The sequence below is a fragment of the Thermobia domestica genome, chromosome 14 (genome assembly GCF_964235325.1).
Source record: "Thermobia domestica chromosome 14, izTheDome1.hap1.1, whole genome shotgun sequence".
Taxonomy (NCBI): domain Eukaryota; kingdom Metazoa; phylum Arthropoda; class Insecta; order Zygentoma; family Lepismatidae; genus Thermobia; species Thermobia domestica.
The window spans coordinates 70,002,108-70,023,964 of NC_137467.1; the positions used below are offsets into that span (position 1 = coordinate 70,002,108).

Below are 21,857 nucleotides of genomic sequence, written 5' to 3' on the forward strand. Positions count from 1 at the left end.
CGGCCTGTGCAGGGCTTTGCTGTCGACAGATACGAGAGCAAAGAGAGTGATATAGAGAAATGGTTTTCTGCTATTGATTCTGCATCCAAAGAATAGGTTCCATCTTATCCGTTAACTCTATACTCAAGCCAGAAGTGGTTCATATTAGCAATTTGCAGTTCTAACATTTAACGGCAACACACTGAGAGAAGACTTTTTTGTAAACGATTCCGCGTGTATAGGCAACATATCATGGTCATCCAAAATACTTTACTAAAATTGAAAAGGGTTTAAATTTATTATTACTTCCGGTTTCAACAACAGTTTCAACTTTTATCGTCATAGCATGAAACGGTAACATAGCGAGAACTGATTTTTGAAAACGAGTTACCATCTAGAGCCAATATCAAGAGTATCCAATATATTCTACCATAAATGGTTGAGATTTACTATTACTTCCAGTTTCAATTTCTAATTTCCGCCTAATAGAAATAGTAAATTTTTCAAGATGTGGTATTTTGCAATTAATTCATTGTCCAAAGAATAGATTTTATTTACTTCGTTAACCTTCTACTCAAACTGGAATTGGTTCAAATTAGTCATTTCCGGTTTGAACGTTTATCGATATATAAAGAAAATGATAACGGATATTTAGAAGTGGTTTCTGCAAATGATTTAGAGTCTAATGTCGACATATCATGACTATCTACAATACTTACTCCAATAAATTCGGTTGTAGTTAGATTTTACTATAGCTCTGGCTTCAATAACAGTTTCAACGTTTATCGCTATAGAACGAAAGCGGCAGCCGATAGCGAGAAGCAGTTTGAAGCAAACAATTCAGCCTCTCAACAAACATATCATTACTATCTATATAACTCTACCAAAGTTGTTAATTGTTCAAATTTACTAGTACATTCGGTCCCAATACTGATTTCCGTAGAGCAAAAATGTTAAAAGATATTAAAAAGCAGCCTTTTTAAATCGAGTCATCGTCTCAAGAATAAGTTCATCCTTCTCCATGGCAGCTTTGATCAAAGCAGAATTTGTTAAAATTAGCCATATTCTGTTTGAACGTTCCTCGCCATAGAACGAAAACAGTAACAGATAGCGAGAACATCTTTGTCCAAACGATTTAGCGTTTCAAGGCAATATACCATAATTATTGTCAGCACCCTACCGGAACAGGAAGTGGTTCAAATTGACTATTACTTACTATTTCAATTCTTTTCTCCATAGATCAAAACAATAGGAGATACCAGAAACGGCTTTTGTTTACGATCAACAAGAAGTGTTTCAAATTAACTATTCTTTCTTATGTCAATTCTTGTTTCCAGGAATCAAAACAATAGGAGATACCAGGATACGGTTTTTTTTTTACGATCAACAAGAAGTGTTTCAAATTAACTATTATTTCTTATGTCAATTCTTGTTTCCTGGAATCAAAACAATAGGAGATATCGAGATACGGCTTTTTTACAATCAATTTAGGGTCGAAGTATCCTCCAACAATTCAGCATCACAAGAATATTTTCCACCAATTCCTATTCAAACCAGAAGTAGCTGAAGTTAGCCAAGTACGGTTTCAACGTGTATTGCTACAAGTTTCTAATCTATGACTAACAGTGTCAACTTGTTGCATATATTAGACGAGTTACCAGTACCAATTCCAAACTAAAAGAAGTGAGTATCGTTTTACAGTGTGAAACGAAAATTTCCAAACTATATGAATTCAATAGTCAAACTTGAAGTAGTATTCTCATCTGTCACAAAAGAAAATGCATGTTTTTCGAGGGATAGTATCTTTCTATCACCTCTCGAAATAATTAAATGTTTTAAAGGACCAATCCCTAACTATAAATCGATAAATGTATTATTTTCTTTTGCAACTCAGAGAAGATACGATAGAAATATCGTAAACCTCAATAGAAAGACAAAACAGCTACGTTTTTTACAAGCTTGAAACTTACGAATATGAGCAATATATATATTTACAGAGTAGGGAGTTTCTACTACGTTATTCCCTAGTTCATTGGATCCGTAGAGAATTACCGTGTTCGTAACTTCGTGCTTTGCTTGTGTTAAAAGAAAAAGATGCTTACAATTGTAATTGAACTCAAAATCAAGTCAAGTTTGAGATGCGCACGAGACGAGTTGAGACAGATTTTCCTGACAGAATTCGAGTCGAGACACAGCTTTTCCAATAGAGAAATATATATTTTTCGAGTCAAGATATTCCTTTTACAGCACATTTTCGAGACGAGACAGCCTCAAATCTTGTCTCGTGCGCATCCCTAAGTCAAGTCTATGATGGAGTTCAGGAAATCAGCACTTATAATTACTTTACTGTTAGGATACAGCTGTGTTGATTCAGTATGTTCTATGCTATCAAATGAAGTATAATTATTACATTGAAGTTTTCCAGACAAGATTATTGGCGTGGACAGCAAACTGTATAGCGAAAAGAAGATAGAAAGTGAAGGGTTAACTTTAAACGGCCCGCTCCAGTTTAAGTGCTTATACAGACACAGAGAGACAATGAATGCCACGGAGAATCAGTCGTATTAGCAAATGCTAAAACAAATCTTATGCTCTTACTCACTTTCACTAACGTGTCTGCTCACTACGGACGCATCGCAAATATATACACTAACATATAGCCACGAGAGAATATATAGGCCGAACTCAGATTTTGAGTACAGTGTCAAAAGTTCGTTTCCGTAAACTGTAAAAGGCAGTGATGCTCAAGCAATAATAGTCCACTTATGTTCTATTAAATCCACTTGTTCTATTTGTTGGATATTACAAATATTATGCAAACTTGCAAACTAAAATGAAATGTAACAAAAATTAAAACAAGATGGTAATCGATACAAATGTAGAGGATGAATATGATATGCCTGAGTATGATGGAGGAAGCTATTTTTACTTCTTGGCCAACCACTAAGAGCATTTATAAATCTATATCCTACATTGTTATGCGCAATTAGTACATTCAATATTCACGAACGACGACGAACTGAAGGGTATGAGAATACCGTTGCAAGTAACAACTGTAGTCATAATATTATAGTTAAACTAAGCAACGGTGAAAATAGTGGGGAAATTAGAATGACCAATACTGAACAGTTTACATCGCTCATTTTGAAATACGTCTAGCAGATTAAACTTACAAGAAATGACAAAAATCAGTGAAATTTGGCGTTATACTAAGCATGGTTTTTTTGGGGGAAAAGCGAGGATCTCCGGTGGGGAAACTTCAGTTGATATCTTGGGGGGAACAAAATGTGATTGAGGGGGACAAATCCCCCTCATCCCCCCGGTAATTCGCACCCTGAAAACAAGGGTATCATAACGATATACAGTAAGGGGTTAATATGAATAAACTGTGTTCTGTTGAGCAAGCCTACTGTACTACTAGAAAATAGTTTGTTGATGGTATGTAATATTGGAGTTCTTTCAGATCAGTTTGCATATCCTACGCTTCTCTATATTCTGTATTTTTAATTTTACATAACAACATTGTTATTATTATATAATTATATATTATTATATAACGTCGAGTTTCGAGTTGAGCCGTTTGTAAAATGGCTCACTCGTTCCGCTCGTTTTAGAAAGACTTCCAGCGTTTATACACAGCATAGGTTGGAAGGTCATTTCTATATCAACTTCATGAATTAAAGGGAACTTGTATTCCTCGAAAGGCATTTGTTTTGTCCTTCAATGTCAATAGAAAAATGAAAACGCTGATACTAGGAGTATTTAAACACGCGCCTCACTACAACGATATAACAGAATGCTGTTTCCGGCTGTTAATAAAAGGCTTAACTAGCTGGAACTCGCTAGTATAGTAGCAACGTTCCATGCCAAACAACCATGTGCTGTGTAAGAAATGCTAGGGGTTGTTCTGTCCATGCGAGTCGAATATGTGGGTGCTCCCTGGCTCTAGCACTCACACAAATAATCTTGTCTGGGTGCTGCAGGCAAGGTTTTTAGGTTAATAGAAACATAAAAAAATAAGTATTTCTCACTTGCCACTATCAAAAAATAAACAACTAAAACATCGAGATGGAAGTTAAAATTTCTAACCTCTAAGGCATAATTGTTTGTTTCGAGTTTGTTTGTGCAAAGGCAACCAAGGAACATACTAAGTTAGTCACTTTATACTTTATGTCCACAACAAAATCCTTGCAATTTCTTTTTCCAATAACATTAAAAGTGTTTTCCTTTACGATGATTTTTTTTCATTTTAATTTGTATGAATATAGTATTTTCTTTTAGTAACGTATTGATAATATCACGGCTTCTTGCACTCATTGTGCATCAAGTTGTTGAAAATATACACTAAATATCACGATTGTAAATGTTGGGAATATACATTACAGTAGTTAAACTTGATCACGGGTTTATACCTGTTTCTTTACGTTGAAGTCAGCCGTGTTACCGACTGAGCTAGGACAGCCCCAACTTATCCTTATATTACCGGTATATTTTACTTTATCACAGCTCAGCCCTTTATGACAGCGTTCATAAAAGATTTTAACTGAAAAGAAATCTATAAAAAATATCGAGACTCCCCTGAAAACATATAACACGCCCCGTCGTTGATATGCACCACATACATTTTGGAAAGTCGGCGCCGTTGGTTCTATCTGTTGTGTTTGAAATCAGTGTTTCTTTCGGAAAGTATGTTCCCGGGGGGCACATTTCGTATTCCGAGGGACACTGTTGATATTATTATATTATACAGGTATTATTTTGGTCTCTTCCGGGGGTACTCTCACAGCTCCGGGCGAACAGTGCCCCCTAAAAACACTTCTGGAAAAAACACTGTTTGAAATATACCTAATCTAATATAAATAAAGTAAAAAGTTTGTTTATGTGTCTGTCTGTCTGTTTGTATGTATCTAGGGATGCGCACGAGACAAGATTTGTGCCTGTCTGGTCTCGAGAAAGTGCTGTAAAAGTGATGTCTCGACTCGAAAAATGTATATTTCACTGTTGGAAGAGCCGTGTCTCGACTCGAATTCGGTCAGGAAAATCCTGTCTCCACTTGTCTCGTGCGCATCCCTATATGTATCTGTGTGCTGCCTGAAGACCAGACGAGAGGACCGAGAGTTACAAAATTTTGATTTTGGGTACCTTGGTCCAGGCCCCAAATCAAGATGAAGCGTTCTTTTTTTTTAAATCGAACCAGGGGGTTTCAGGAGACATTTAAAGGGACATGTGAAAGTAGTAGAAAATGAACGATATTAGTGTCGAATTCATAGTTTTGGCGGTCTCTGAGATCAATGGTGAAACTCCGATTGCATTAACTTCCAAATTCACTCCATTTGGTTGCGGGTTGGGGTTTGGGAGGGGATACCCTCACATGTAAAAATAATCCAAAATAACCGATATTATTGTCAAATTCATAGTTTTCGCACTCGCTGAAATCAACGGTGATAATACTACAGGCGTTGACTTCCAAATACAGCTACCATGAGAATAATGCGTTTTTCAGATAGTTATTAATAAATGAAAGAAATACATTATTAATAATAAATAGGAATAGATAGGAATACATTTTGAAAGAAAGAAACGAAATTGTAAACATACTTAACATATCTGACTTTGCATAATGTATCCTAAACAAAAATCACTAATCTAACAAGAAGAAAGTAGACTTTGGTAAATTAACTTCGGTGTCATTTTTCGCGAGGTAGTATTGAACATTTAAAATATGAATATTTAAGGATGCCCACGAGTCGACATGTCTCGAATCTCGAGTCGACACATTCGAGTCGAGACACACTTTGTGAAATTCGAGACGTGTGGAGACAAACGTATTTCTCGACTCTAATTTTCGAGTCGAGACAGGAGTCAAGTCGAGACTGTTCGTAAAAGTTTCGACTCGAATGTCTCGAAAATCTTTCTATAATTTTTAATATTATTTTGAAGAAAGTTTTCACTCAGAAACAGCCTTAAAACCAATTCCAGCATTTATTACTTTAGAAAGGTACAGAACGAATAAACTTAATAGTTAATCTTTAGAAATCAAGATTTAATTTTCAGCTCAATTCAGTTATTTAAAACTAATAATTAATGTCGTGATATTTGATTTTAATAATAATAATAATAATAATAATAATAATAATAATAATAATGCTCTGGGGAACATTCACGTGAGCATCCATGTGTCTAGCGGAGCTCGAGCAAGGCACAATGACGGCCGAGGCGTATCGCACACTGCTTGCAGACTGCGTACACCACTTCAACGTTCTATATCTGTTGACGGCGTGCGAATTACAAGGGGGATGAGGGAAAATCCCATTGGTGATATTGGATGTTGCTATAAACAAAGATTTCCCTCTATGTCAAAGAACTACGTACTGTGTAATTAAAATGCTATGAGTAGTTCTATCTGTAATGTGTATGAAATAAATTATTAAGAAATGCAACCTATGTGGCTTTCCGATTCCAAAAATGGCATTGGCTCGATTAACTCATAAAACAATAAAAATAAGTTAAATTTTATTGTTAAACCAGCATCCTTTCAAACTCAGACAGAAAAAGGCTGACACGTTTGTGTCTTTGATCAGAACGAGAAGATCATGAAACAATGGTTAGTCACTGATGAAACTGGCATTAAGAGAACTTGCATTTCTATAAAGGATTTTTATACATACATATAACCACCAGCCCTCGGAATGAAATCTTCTGAAACACTGATCGCGATGCATGGTTTAACATTTTACTTAAATCTGGAACACTATCAGAAAATATTTAAACTTGAATCGATTGGAAAATGGAAATGAAAGCAGTTTGTAAGAAGCATTAAAAAAAACTTTAGGTATTCCTTGTTTTTAGGATAGTCCTCATTTGAAATAATAAACGCTGGTACACTTTCGAAGGGAATAATTTATTCCGAGTTAATAAATTTTTAAACACTTTTAAAAACTGTGTTTACATTTTTGAGACATGAGACGAGACGAGGCATTTCAAGAGATGTCTCGTCTCGTCTCGGAAACCTAGCCGCCGAACCAGGATATGATCAGGGTAGGGACTAAAGCAGAGTTGCCAACTTTATCCAGTGTAAATAAAGTAGGATTGAAACCCATTTTATCCACTGTATACCAGAGCGTCAAGGGAAGGGCGATAATTATTTCATATGTTCACACACGGCACGATCAAGCACTGAATCTATTGAAATCTTACTACGTAATAATTATCGAATGTCTGCACTTTTTCTTTTAAAATTCATAGTATATTCTATCATAATATAAATTGTCACTCATGTACTTTATGCTAATGTAACTCATGATAAAAGTGTTTTGTTTTAAAACAAAATGAAACGTTTGGGGTGGACTCTGGCGAGTAGAAGACATGCAATTTATTAAATCGCCTCGCAACCTACTTGGCCACACACTTAGGTTACACTCTTCAACTTTTTTCCATGTTATCTAAAGTATCGACTAATCTTAAATTCGCATTGTCAATTCGAATTTTCTAACAATTAATCTGTTGCAACTTAATTTGAATGCAAACTCCTGACTTAATTATCATTTAAGAACTTTACAGTGTGCATTAAAATGATAACAAATATAGTGAAATCTCAGTTTCAATTTTCACGTCTACCTTGAATCTAAATACCTGTGCCGTCATTTCCTTCAATGTTGAAAGGAGCCAAAACTTGCAATAGATCTCAATTTTTCGCTTATATAATCTTTAATTCCCACTATTTGTTCATAAAATTTTAAAGAAAAAATCAAACGAAATCTTTAAGCTTTACATCCCACGTTTATGGCGGTTAGGCTAAAGAAGACGGTGATGATGAGAGATGAGTGAAATGGTGGAATGAAAAATGTGGGAGGAAACGGGAGAACTCCGAGAAAACTCACGAGCACGGTGTTTGTCCACCACAAAGTCCACACAGCACGAGCTGGTATCGAACATGGAACCCCAAGCACCGGAGGTGAACGCTCTACCACTGAGCCACCGCGCTTCCAAAATTTTAAAGAAATATTAGTTACTAACAAGTAACACTTCCGATGTGTAACACTTTGATTTTGATAAAATTTGGCAGGTAGATATTACACATGAAATAATCGAATACGTGTCTCCTATTTTCTGCGGAAAACAGTTTTAGGGGGCAAAAGCCCCCATGAAAAAATTTTGAAAATTGACGCCCGCAAGGCAAACGAAATTTTACATACATATTGCAGACAAAATTAGGGAATACGTGATTCGTATTTTTCTAAAAAAAACGGTTAGGTGGGGCACGGAACACACCAAACTTTCATCACGAAATATTGAAAGTACTAGTAACAGTATGTCAGATGTGATTAAAGAACATGAAGAATTGCAACGAAACTTTGTGTAAGAACAATACGCAAAAAATAAAGGAATGCGGTTTTTTTATAATCTGGGGAAAAACGGTTTTAGGGGGCAAAAGCCCCACCCAATTTTTTTTAAATTGAGGCCCGAAATAGTGATGGGCAGTGGGAATATTCCCGGTGGGAAGGAATTTAAAAATGGGAATATTCCCGGGTTTTTTCCCTGGCCTATAAATTCCCGGGAAGTAATTTATTTCCATTTCTTTACTTTATCTTTCAAATTATAAGAACAACATGACTAATTACTTTATTTTAATATATTATGATTTAATTCTAGGTTTTAAAGAATTTGAAGGTTCAAAAATTTAAAATTCTTTGACTGTACTTTATATACGGTAACTAATAATATAATTTTTTGTTCCATTTTCATTTGCACTAAAAAGTAAGGTAATTGTTTAGAATTAGGGGCCAAAACTAGCAAAAATTAGGACGATTTATGGGAGAAATGAGTTGATAGTGACGTTCAAGTAGTCACGAAAGTATCGAACACTTTTTTTTAGGGCACTAGGGGATTTATACAAAACGGAAAGGTAAGTGGAAGTGATTTATGTGAGAAAAGAAAGTGAATTGTTGGTAATGAAATAGAAAATATGTGTCATGCGGGGCTCTAACACACCTTCAGTCGCTAACGCTCGCTCTGCAACGCTGTCTGAATTTAATGTTGGTAACGTAATTTAACGTATGAAACCATAAAACAAACGCATCGGAATAGAATATCGCAAAAAAAATAGGTGCAAATCTGGCCCCAAATGCTAAAGAACAGCCAAAATTAGCAAAGTACTAATTTACAAATGATGAAAAGGAACCATTTTGTAAAGTAATTTAGAATTATGTAGAAATGGAGATGAAGAACTATTAATAAACCCTGAACTACAATTAGCAATAGACGTCAGTCTGTCTCCTCTCTCTGACTCGAATTTCTTAAGGAGTACTCGGACTTCTTTTACATGTGAATTAACGTATGGAATTTCGAGAAATGAATTGTCGTGTATGGCAATGTTAGGTGCTAAAATATAAAGATAAGTAAGTATCTTGCAAATTTTGTGAACATAAATAACATGCGCAAATGTTGATAAATTGGTGAGACATGTATCTTCTAGCATTTACCCAATCTAATTAGTTTATAACATTTATAAATTTAATGTGTTTATAATGTCAGCAATAGAGTCAAGTTGAGCAAATCCACTTACATATAAATTTAAACTGTTACTATGTAATTTACTATATAATTTTTAACACATATTTAATTGATGGAACATATTGTAAATAAATATATATTTATGCGTACTTTCTAAGTATACAAAGTGTTAATAATGTAACATGGTACCGTTCAGAATATACATTTTAAAGAATCCTCTGTGGACAACAGTAATAATATGCTGTGATATAAAAATTAATTCACTTTTGAAATCATAATATAGTAATGGAATGCAATTTTCTTTCTGATTGAATATAAATTCCCGGATAAATTCCCATTTTGGGAATCTTCCCGGGAATATTCCCAGGGAATATTCCGGAAAAATATCTTCCCGGGAATTTACCCATCACTAGCCCGAAAGGCCAGAGGAAGTTAACCAAAGTCAATGAAATTGTGCACAGATATTGTAGATATAAAATGAGGGAATGCGGGTTCTTTATTTTCTTGAAAAAAAGAAAACCGTTTAGGTGGGATACAGACCCCTCCAAAACTTTGATCGTGAAATATCAAAAGGGCTAATAACAGTGCCAGAAGTGCATGAAGGACATGAAAGATTGGAACAATTCATTGTGTAGGGACAGTATGGAAAAGTATACGAATACGGGTTTTCTATTTACTGCAGAGGAAAGGTTTTAGGGGCAAAAGCTCCCACCCAAAATTTTGAAAATTGAGGCCGAACGGCCAGAGGATGTGAACTGAAGTGAATGAAATTGTGCATAGATATTGTAGACATAAAATTAGGGAGTGCATGTTCCTTATTGTCCTGACAAAAAGAAACCAGTTTATATGATACACAGACACCTCCAAAACTTTGATCGTAAAATATCAAAAGTGCTAATAACAGTATGTCACAAGTGCTTGAAGGACATGAAGAATTGTTACAACACATTGATTAGGGACAATACGCAAAAAAAAACGAATACAGTTTCTTACTCTGCGGAAAAATGGTTTTCAGGAGGCAATAGCCACATCCAAAATTTTTAAATTTGAGGCCCAAAAAGCAACAAGAACTGCACCGAATTGAATTACATTGTGCACAGATATTGTAGACGTAAGATGAGATAATTGGGTTTCGTATTATCCTGGAAAAAAGCAGTTGAGTGAGGCACGGACCCTACAAACCGTTGATTACTAAATATCAAAATTGCAAATAAGCATATGTCGGACGTTCCTAAAGAATATTTCGAATTGCAACGAAACTTCGTATATTCCAAAACAATAAATGAACCGTGTTTTAATTTTTGCGGAAAAACACTGTTGGGGACAAGGCCCCATCCGAAAAAAGTAAATATTTCCTTAATAGCGCAGGAAGGAGTGGATCAAAGCAAATGAAATTGTGTTTAGATTGTATATACACCCTATGTGAAATACCCCTTTCGTGTTTCTCAAGTTTCCCTATCCGTTTTGCTTCAAATTTGGCAGATCAAGAGCAAACTGCAAATAAATCGATACGTATTTTTGTTTATGCGCAAAAACATTATAAGGGTTAAAAATGCCTCCTGAAATACTATATAAAAAAAGCTATACTGTTTGTGCTTGCAGTTGATCTGAAAAATGTAAAGAAATCGGATGGAGACACGACACATGTGAAACACGAAGGGCCATAGTTTACACACTCAATATCTACATACATATTCATTCGCTTTGGTCCACCCCTCTCGCTCCTCAAAGCCTCGGTCCACTCAACAGTTTTTTGTTTCAGGAAGAATACGAAACAAATATTCCCTCATCTTACCTCTGAAATACTTGCGCACATTTAATTCATTTCGGTCCATTTCTTCTTGTCTTTCTTGCGTCAACTTTCAAATTTTTGAGTGGGAGCTTTTGCCCCCTAAAACCATTTATCCAAAGAAAATTAAAAAACTCGCATTCCTTTATTTTTTGCCTGTTGTTCATACAAAAAGTTTCGTTTAAATTTTTCATGTCCTTTACAAACATCTAACATACTGTTACTAGCACTTTTGATATTTCGTGATCAAAGGTTTGGAGGGGTCCGTGCCCCACCTAACCGTTCGTTACAGGAAGATACGAAACTTGTATTCCCTCAGTTTATATCTACAATATCTGTGCAAAATTTCATTTACTTTGGTTCACTTGTTCTTACCTTTCGGGAGTCAACCTTAATAATTTTGAGGTGGGCTCTTTAGCACCCTAAAATCGTTTTTCCGCAGAAAATAAAAACAACAGTATATGTTTATTTTTTGCGTATTTTCCATACACAAAGTTATGTTGAAATTCTGCATGTCCTTAACAGATATCTGGAATACTGTTAGTGGCACTTTTGATTTTTCGTGATCAAAAGTTTGGATGGTTCGGTGCCCCACCCAACAGTTTTCAGAAGGAAAATACGAAACCCGTATAATTATTTCACGTCTACAATGTCTGTGCAAAATTACATTCACTTTGGTTCATTTCCTCTTAGCATTCAGCATCAATTTTCAAAATTTTATGATGAGTTTTTTGCAACCGAAAAACCGTTTCTCCGCAGAAAATAAAATGCATACTTGCTGTTACTGTTATTCGTTTGTTTTTTCGTGTTGTCCATACGTAAATTTTCGCTGCAATTCTGTATGTTCTTTACACACATCTGACATACTGTTACCAACACTTTTGATGTTTCGTGATCAAATGTTTGGAGGGGCCCATGCCCCACCCAACCGTTTTTTTAATTAAAATACGAAACCCATATTCCTTCATTTTACGTCTGCAACATCTGTGCACAATTGCACTCATTTCGTTTCAGTTGTTCTTGCCTTTCGGGTGTCAAGTTTTTAAATTTTGATTTGGGCTTTTATATTAAACCTTTGCATTATATAACTCTTTTTTTTTATGAGATTGTTTTTGGGGGGCGAAGGAGAGAAATGGTTTCCTCTGATATCTGTTTCTTGCCATTCATCTTGTTTGAACTGCTTAAGTAAGAACATTTTGTAACTTTTGATGTCATCCAACTCCGTCACGATAATAAAATTGTCATTCTTAACATTTTGTTTTATTGTCTTATTTGCACTTTGCCACACTGATATATTTGTTACAAAATTGAGGTTTGGTCCAGCGCCTTTCGAATTCACAACCACCCGAAGCGCCGAGATTTTTGGGTTGCCTCCTATTGCAGGAAAAGGAGAATTGCAGGTGGTAATGCACTTTTGGAGTCGTGTATACATTCGCAGTGTCTTACATGTACTGAACTTGTCTGAATTCATACATGTGTGGATGAACAGAGTATTATTAATTAAATGAGCATCAGTTTTTCGAGTGTGTGTCTTGCTAATAACGTCGGTGATGTAAAATTTGATGGTCAAAGATTAAAATTGGAAATGAAAATATTTCGTAAAGAAATTTCATAGAAACAATTGGGGATGAATTAATTGACAGAGGGCAGACAGAATCATGCTGTTCAGGGACCGATTCCCAACCATTGGAAGGTATTAATGAGATGGATATGTATAGATAAAAAACACTACAAACAAGAAGGAAAGAAGTACACAATGATGTGTCAGTTATAGTGAAGAGTGTAGTGAATTTACTGCATTCAATAAAAAAAATATAATGAAAATCATACATTTTATCTAGAAATTTTTTTTTGGCCGTCACTTAAATATGATAATATATTTTATACATTTCTAAAAACGTATCATTCATTACTTCAGTAGTATTTTACGTTATATGAAAAAATTGGATTTGATTTCATTATTAGTATTATAGAAGTTTTAAAGTATGATAAAAAAAACTAACAGCTTTAAATTAATTAATTATTGAAATGTTTATTAAGTTTTACTTAAAAAAATTCTACCATATTATTACTAATGATGATGATTATAATAGTAATGAATTCACATACCTGTTCCATTTTCTAATTATTAAATGAACGACCCTTGTTTTCCAGACACTGACTCAGTTGAAGAGCAATCACTTTATCGTTTATATATATACATTGGGTTGTCCATAAAAATCAGTTTCCAGATCGCGCTGGTCTCACTTCCTAGAATTGTTTCTTTTATGATGTATTGTTTATTTTCAAATTTTAAGCCAAATTGGATAGTAATAAATGATGCTCCAAGGCGAATTTATTTTACTTAGTTTAGATTGTATTGGTTATATTGCATCTACTTGTAAATATTAATTTCGCGACACATGAATCCGAGTACATCAAGTTTGTGCATTGAAAACAGTACAATCAATAGACAAGTAATGTCAGCAAAAATAGGAATAATAGATTTGCTCAGCTTAAATATGTATTGCACGTGGTTTGTTGCTGTCTGGGTATTGTGCACGGTGATCATTCACCAGTTGTAACAAGTAGTGCTTCTGACTTTCATCTTTCGTCAACATATTATTATATTCTTGAATTAATTTGATACCACGCTCTACAGCATCATTGATCACGAAAAGGTTTGAAATCAGATCAAATAATTTCTTATAGCCTTCGTTTGTTTCCCAGATATTATTCTCTATTTCCAAGAAGTCAGTTGAAAGTTGGAATTTTGTCAAGACGTTCAAAGCCTGGGGAGTAACAAATTGACTCAAATCTTTTGTAAACTGAGGTGGCTTGGTTCGGATATTAACTTAATTTCATTAAAAATTGGAAATTATTTTGTGATGGAGCAATAGAATTGATGCAAGTGAATCAAGCTTCGACGTACAGGTTATCAAGAAATTCACAATTGGCTTTTACGAATTTCTCTTCAACAGTTGAAAGAAGGAACTGCTTTCGGAACACAAACATCTTCAAACAGTAAATGGCTTTTGAGATCCATCTCTCATGATGTAAGGCACCTGGATAGTGGAAATTATTTTGGTACGGTAATATATATCCTAGAAATAAGATAAGCTCCAAGAATTCTTTACAATTATCCCTACACTGTTGCTGTTTGAGAGTAGTGAAGGTAAAATGAAGCATATTGTCATAATAATCTGAACATACGACTGCACAAAACTATCCTTCACTCGAGGCTCATATTTTGACAAATCAAAAATTGCCCATTATTCATTGAATTTCTTGAATAAATGCTCGTCTGGACATGATGTTGACAATTGAAACTTCGTAATACAAATTTGTAAATATGCCTGTCTTCCGTAAGGTAAGTAAAGCATCTCTTGTCGAATAAGTTTTCCGGCCGAACACAGATGCCTTTAACGCGTCTTGTGTTGAAGAGTCTTCTCAGGCAACATAACCCTTTCACTTTGTCTGTGACGCCGCATTCATTTAATATGTCAAACAATATCTCCACTTGATGTTTTCCAATAAAACTGTCCAGTTTCATTACACCAAGCAGTTGTGACTCCCCACCAAATGATATTGCGATTGTTAATCTGTCTACACTTACGTGTGCACTTGCTTCAGAAAGAAGTTTAGAATCCTAGTGCACAATGAGAGAGGTCATATTGCCAAATGAATTTGGTCATCATTGCCCTTGCCTTTCTTTTCCTAAATTTTTTATTTAAGCGTCTTATGGATGACCTACTTAAAATCAGTGTTCGCGGATTGTAGTTCAGTGTCTCAAGAGATGCTGTTATCACGCGGAAATTATCGCTATAACTAATTCTGCACTTATCGAGGACTGCCAATAACTTATCTGTAATGAAATTGTGTTGTTCCCCTTTTGCTTCTCGAAGGTGATGATTCAACAAAATCAGCATCATTTTCGGCCATCTCCAGTGTGTCTCCATCTTAACTACCTGCCTTACATATTTTAGGCACAAAGAGTTTACCTATTTTACACATTTGTTTATTTGCTTTTTGGAATGTACACTTGATGCCACTAACAACGGTTGAAACAAAATATATAATTGACGGTAATATGACCTGATAAATACTTTAACAAAACCCTTAACATTATTATCCCGAGTTAACTCTGTAGCAAGTATACTCGGGTTCGCAGAAAAATGCAAACTTTTGTTACAGATCCTACGAGTAAACTCGGGTTAGTAATATACATAACAGGATTCCGAGTATACTCGGGTTAATATGGCAAGTGGTTAATCTGTTTTAGAGGTCCATGCAGCTGTTGAAGATGTACCTGCAAAAGAATAATAATAAATTTCTCTAACAAAGATATACCTGGAAAATAAAGAAAAAGGTTTGTGGAGAAAATTTTTACATATGTCTGTGAACCACCTGTGACGTCCCTAGATGTACGCGCCATTGATAATTGCACAATTCATCTCAGTGACCTCGAAAACTATACGTATTACATACTAATGTTCGTCATTTTCGGCTTTTTAGATATGCCTCTGAACCCCCTTGCGACGCCCCTAATTAGAAATTTGAAAGATAAAACGCTTCGTCATGCATTCGAGTCTAAGCCAATGTACCTATGACAAAAATGTCGTGCAGAGGTACCTCTCTAGGTCCATTCGCCTGCTCCCAGACGAAACACAGACAGACAAACACACAGACATACGGACACATAATCTCTTTATTTTATTTATATAGATTAATAATAATAAATAGCTTAATAATAATAATAAATAGTTTTATAAAGTTCACTTCTAGGGCCGTGAAATTAAAAATTTCTAAGTAACTGTTTATTTCTCTTGAAAGTTTGGCAAACAATTTAGAAGTGATGAAATTTTATGAACTACATTTACCATAGTATAGAAAGTATACATGTAGTTTGTGCTGTTACAGTATTTTTATTTCAATAAGTTACAGAATTTTAAAAATTGCAAAGGACTCTATTTTATATAATAAAAATATAAAAATATTACTGTACATAACTAATATAAAATTTATATTTAATCAGAGGAGTGTTTAGAAATTCTTTTGACGATGCTTTCCAGTAAGTAATGTAGGAATTAACCTCTAAACCATTTCAAATGATTAAAATTAATCAATATAATTAAACAAATTGAATATGAATACAGACAAACCCAACGAACTATTGCCGGTTGAAGCCAAACCTCGTATGATTGAGAGAAATATGAATGACGGCTGTAACGTTGCTGCTAGTAAGACGGATGTCTCAAAATGCAATAAAACTCAAGATAACAGATCTGCTGTTACCTATCATTACAAGGACATACAATGCCTCCAATGCAATAAATATTTCCTCAGCCAAAATGGTTTATCCATTCATAGTAGAAGGAGTCACCATGAAGTATCCAAGAGCAAACAATCGGCCGTTAAATTGCAGCACAATGCTGTTAATTACTTATTAACACATAATTAAATGACATCAATTCCAAGGAATGTCAGACTAAAATATGTACCCTACTGCTACATTTAAACGCCAAAATTCCAACCCTTCGTTGAGTTCCGAGAGGAGCAAGATTGTCGGTGGCAGATTCATTATATGAACTGGTTCAAAAGATAACAGTGAGTAGTGACTTGAATTCCTGGATAGACCTTTTGCTTTTTCCTTATGGAGTTCTGTGTGTCCCTCCATACTCCAAGACCGTTACTAATTTTACAACATTGGTTAAGCAAAGATTTAGAAATTGGTCGGAATATCACCACGAAGCTCTATTAGACCTTCACAAAAAACACAAACCTCGCCAATTACCGACAAATAAATATTTCAATTTCAAGAGTGTTGAGCACAAATTATCCTATGGAGATATACGTGCGGTAGTGAGGCTATTAACTTTGGAAGACGTCATGACAATTCCAGATTCACCAGTGTTGGAAGCTCTCAGAGAGAAGCATCCTGCTAATTCATATTCATTAGCTACGCCGGAGCCACCAGACAAATACAGTACTCCAGTAACCAGAGTCTCCACTGATGAATGCATTAAAGTACTAAAATCTTACTTGTCCGGATTAGCTGTAGGAATATTGAAAAATCTTATTCTTGGTCAGAAATGTGAATCAAATGATTATCTAGTGAATTCTCTTTGTGATTTATTACACATAATAATATCTGGAATGTACCAATCTTTTAAAGACCTGTTTACTTTGGCGCATCATTGATAGCGCTCAGAAAGAAAAGTGGAGGAATATGCCCAGCAGCAGTTGGAAACGTTTGGAGATGTTTGGCTGCTAAAATCATTCCTTTCCGAATGCGTGAATTATTAATAGATATGTTGTCCCCACACCAAGTTGGTGTATGTATACCTTCTGGAGCTGAAGCTACCGTACATGCTGCTAGACTGTTTTACTTCTTTCTACCCTCACAATTGAAGGCGTTTTTGAAAATCAATTTCCGAAAGGCATTCAATGAAATTAATCGACATTTCATGCTAGTTGCAGTAAAAAATCATTTTTTTTCTAAATTTCTATCTTTACGTGTTTCAGTGCTATTCTGAAACTAGCAACCTTTCTGTACGAGACAATATCATCTTTCCTCAACGAGGCATTCAGCAGGGCGACCCCCTAAGTCCAGCACTGTTTTCTCTGGTCCTCCAACCAATTGTTAATAACGTACACAAAGTTGAATGTGTGGTATCTGTGTTTAAGTTAATAAAATACAAACGCCTTTTCATAGCAAGTAGCTTATGTAGCAAAACGAATGAAAAATATATTATCTTGACCCAATTCCGTACAAACCGGTGTTCTGCATTCATCAAACATCAGAAGTCTCTCTGCTGTACTTTTCTCCTTTGTGCCACTTTTCTATTCGTTCCCATCATGCATCCAGTTCTTCCTTTCTGTTTTTGCAATTGTAAAAGTAATCCGTTTTCTTCAAGTGGAATCAAAGATAACGCTTCCACATACGTAATATCAAGTAGATCGCCAAGCGCATCTACAAACTTTGTGTCATGGTCTTGCTGTGTCTGTGATTCACGTTTTTGGTGGTTTTGATTGTTTGACTATATTTGGTATAACTTTTCTAATTTTGAAATGCAATGCTGTTCATCACGAATGAAAATACGGGCTCTGCGCCAAAACATAGTAATTTTTTGAATAACCAGCTTAGCATTTTCACTTAATTTCAAGTTAACATTTCGTAGATTGTACAATAACACAGAGATAACTTATCTGTTTGAAGGTAGTTTGCTTCTAAGAATTTCGTTTGATAATTTGCCAACCAAGTATATATTATTCTGTGATCGGAGCTGGAAACCACTTCAACACGATGACGCCATTTCAGTTACATCACCACGCACAAACGCGACAACAAACAACAATTCGATCGGCTCGATAACACACACCTCACAGAGCAGTGCCGTGTCACCAGACAGTCCCGTGCTACTGACCATCAGCATCTAAAAATAGACATAATTTTGTTCATGTGCGATGAATCAAATACATTTTCTTGTCCTCCCATGTGTACAGAGAAAAGTAAAGTTCGAATTTTGACGGGTAATACGTTATTTTCTCTAACTTCTGGAATCATGATATTCTAATCAGTTGATGAACAAAATAGATCAAACTTTGAATTGCTTGGGGCGCCAGTAAATATTATTGAATTGTGTAATTTTTTCTTACTTAGAGAAATTACTGTATATGGAACAAAACGGGGGGATGAGAGAAGGGATAATATGAAATTAATTTTCTACCATGTTACGATGGACCACCCTAATATATATATATATATATATATGAGGGATGCAAATAACCTCACTCTAGGGGCGAGTGGCTCATTGTTGTGGGCGAGTTTTTAATATCAGAATTAAATACCGAAGGTAAGTAATGTCGGATGTGGGCTAGTAAAATTTTGTTGCATTTTGCATCCCTCATATATATTCTTATTTCATTTCAGGTACCGAGTATTAGAAATAATGCTGATTACAATTTTATACACATTGAAATTCACGATAACCATACTTTGCTCGTAAAATGGTATACAAAGGAACTAAACCAAATGGAAGTTAAACTTACTGGCGGAAGTAAAATTTTCTATTATTCAGTGGCAACATACATGGATAAATGGTATGTTATAGAACGAAAAGGTATGTATATGTTTTCTTTTTTTCACTTCAGAACTTTTTTGCTGTAGAGATGAAGCATTAAACAATACTAATAACTTATGTACTGTTCTGTCAATAAGTATATCATCATTATTTTAGTTAACAGAGTAAAATATTTAGTTAACTCTGATTTTATATTCAATTTACTAGAACAACCTGTGCATTAAATTCCCACTCTTTAAATCTAATAATATTGACACTTCCGATATTAGAAATATTGGCGCATTAAAATTATTTGTACATTAATGACATACGTATACGAGCATTATAACAAACAGTAATAATAATAAAAAAATATTACTTGATAGAATTACACCACTCCATAAATGTAACATGTAATCTTCTATATGAACGAAAGCAGGTCCTTTCAACTAAATCTAAGCTTCTAAACCCGCAAATTGAAATAAAAATCTAACAGTGCTCATTTTGTATAAAAAAGCGAGTTGAATTAAGAGAAATTTTTTTTTACAGAAAATTAAATACAAGAATACAATAAGTACATTCTGCAGACAAGATAACAAAGAATATATATATATATATATATATATATATCAGGGTGCAAAATCTCAAAGTAGAACAAAAAAGTTCGATCCCAGTTCGTGCCAAGCAAATTTTGTGGTGGGCGAAGAGTAAATGTTAGTTCTGCCGTTTCTTCCCACTTTCTTCATTCCATCATTACCTTCATTGATCATCATCAGCGTCTTCTTTAGTCTACCTGCCATAATAGTGTTACATAAAACTTAAAGATTTCATTTCATTTTTTACTAATGGAAAAAGTGAATGTCTGAATCCTCCGGCCCCCGGAGCAAAATTTCAAATTATGCTGCATTTAACAACAAACCTATATAGTTAAATAGCAAATTGCTAGACCACTCGCATTTGGTTCAAGAGTCGAAAGTTTAATCCCAGGCCATATGAGTTCATGGACAGCATTAAGAGAGAGAGAGTGAGATTCAAATACGGAGACAGAAAAGGACAACTTACATATATAAGTGTAGAATTGAAGAAAAATGATCGGACAGCCTCCGTATTACGACGAAAATTGTGACTTTGTGAAACGGAAGGAAAGGTTTCGAACTCTTCGATAAAGAACTTCTTTTTAGAACTTCAGATGATTGAGATCGGATAGAAAGATCTGGTGAATTAAGAATTTAAAGAATCTCCAGCTTTCGAGACGGGCTTTGAACCACGAACCTTATAGCTATCAAAGCATGACTTTATCCATTTTTGGTTTTAAATATCAGGGTTGGCTGGTTTAAACCTTGGTTTAAACCAGCTGTTTTTTTCAAAAAGCTAACTGGTTTAAACCAATAAGAAAAAACGAAAAATTGCTTTAAGTCGTGTGAACTTCATGGTGACGTTTCCACATATCAAACCATCAGCATTAGTTTTATCTCCGTTTCACCTTTTAATCAAGGTGTCCCATGTTCAATTCTTGGTCTGTCGAACCATAACCCTTCTTTCATGTGCAAACCAAGTAGCGGTTTGGATGTCACTTTAAAGCGAAAGTCTTCTTTATAACCTCCTTGTTACATAAAGATGTTAAGCCTAAACATATGAAACGAAGCCAAATTGTATGTTTTTGCTTTCCTGAATACTTGTTCTTTATGAAGAACTATAAATATTGGCAGTGTATTGATAAACATTGGCAAAATTTATCGACTGCCTACGTACCTTCCAACATTAGCTTGGATTGGACTTCGTTTTAATTTTATTGAATGATATCTACATACTAAATTTGGAATTTAATACCTCAGTTTTAGCGTACTGATTATGATACGTTGACCTTAGATTCTACATGCAAGCAATAACAGGATTTGCTTTGCATTTAAAGTAATACCAGGATTTTCCCAATGGCTAACGCGGGAGTTTCCCGATTTATATGTAATTCTGTATAATGGTTTCACTTGTGCAACTATTTACTGTTTGTCCTGAAATGACTCTTGACAATTATATTAACAAGTATGTAAAGATCAGTACAACGTATTTTTATCAGGAGTCCTTCGTGTGTGAGTCGGCAGACTCATTTCATTTGTGGCCAATTAGTCCCGGTTTCGAGTCCAAATGGAAGACAATTTCTCTCGGATGTAAGCTGTTTGGATCTCGCTTTAAGCTTATAAGACCCCTTCCAGCATAACCCTGTCATTGCATAATAACAACAAGGCGAAACAAACTTATTTCTATTCATATGTAATATAAATACATAGAGCAAATTATTAAACCAAAAAAACCTGGTTTAAACCAAAAAACAGGTTTAAACAAAAAAAACGGGTTCTGTTAGATACTCTTCTCAGCCAATTACATCAGAAAGAATAAACAAACAAAATTTGTACTCTCACCAGCCAATTACATTAGAAAGAATAAACAAACAAAGAAACAAAAATTACAATATACACATTAGTATATTGCTGCTAGAAAATTAGCAAACTTTTATTTCCGGCTTAAAAGTGGTATAG

The 21,857-nt window shown here is 34.8% G+C and overlaps 1 protein-coding gene across 1 annotated transcript in view; it reads left to right on the forward strand.

Moving 5' to 3' along the window:
- The window catches only part of LOC145669861 (uncharacterized), a 206,370-nt gene that overhangs the window by 118,078 nt on the left and 66,435 nt on the right, over window positions 1–21,857 (forward strand). Inside the window, exon 2 of the mRNA XM_081738207.1 lies at window positions 19,194–19,383. Coding sequence (XP_081594333.1) covers window positions 19,194–19,383 — 190 coding nt within the window. The remainder of the gene's footprint in view (window positions 1–19,193; window positions 19,384–21,857) is intronic.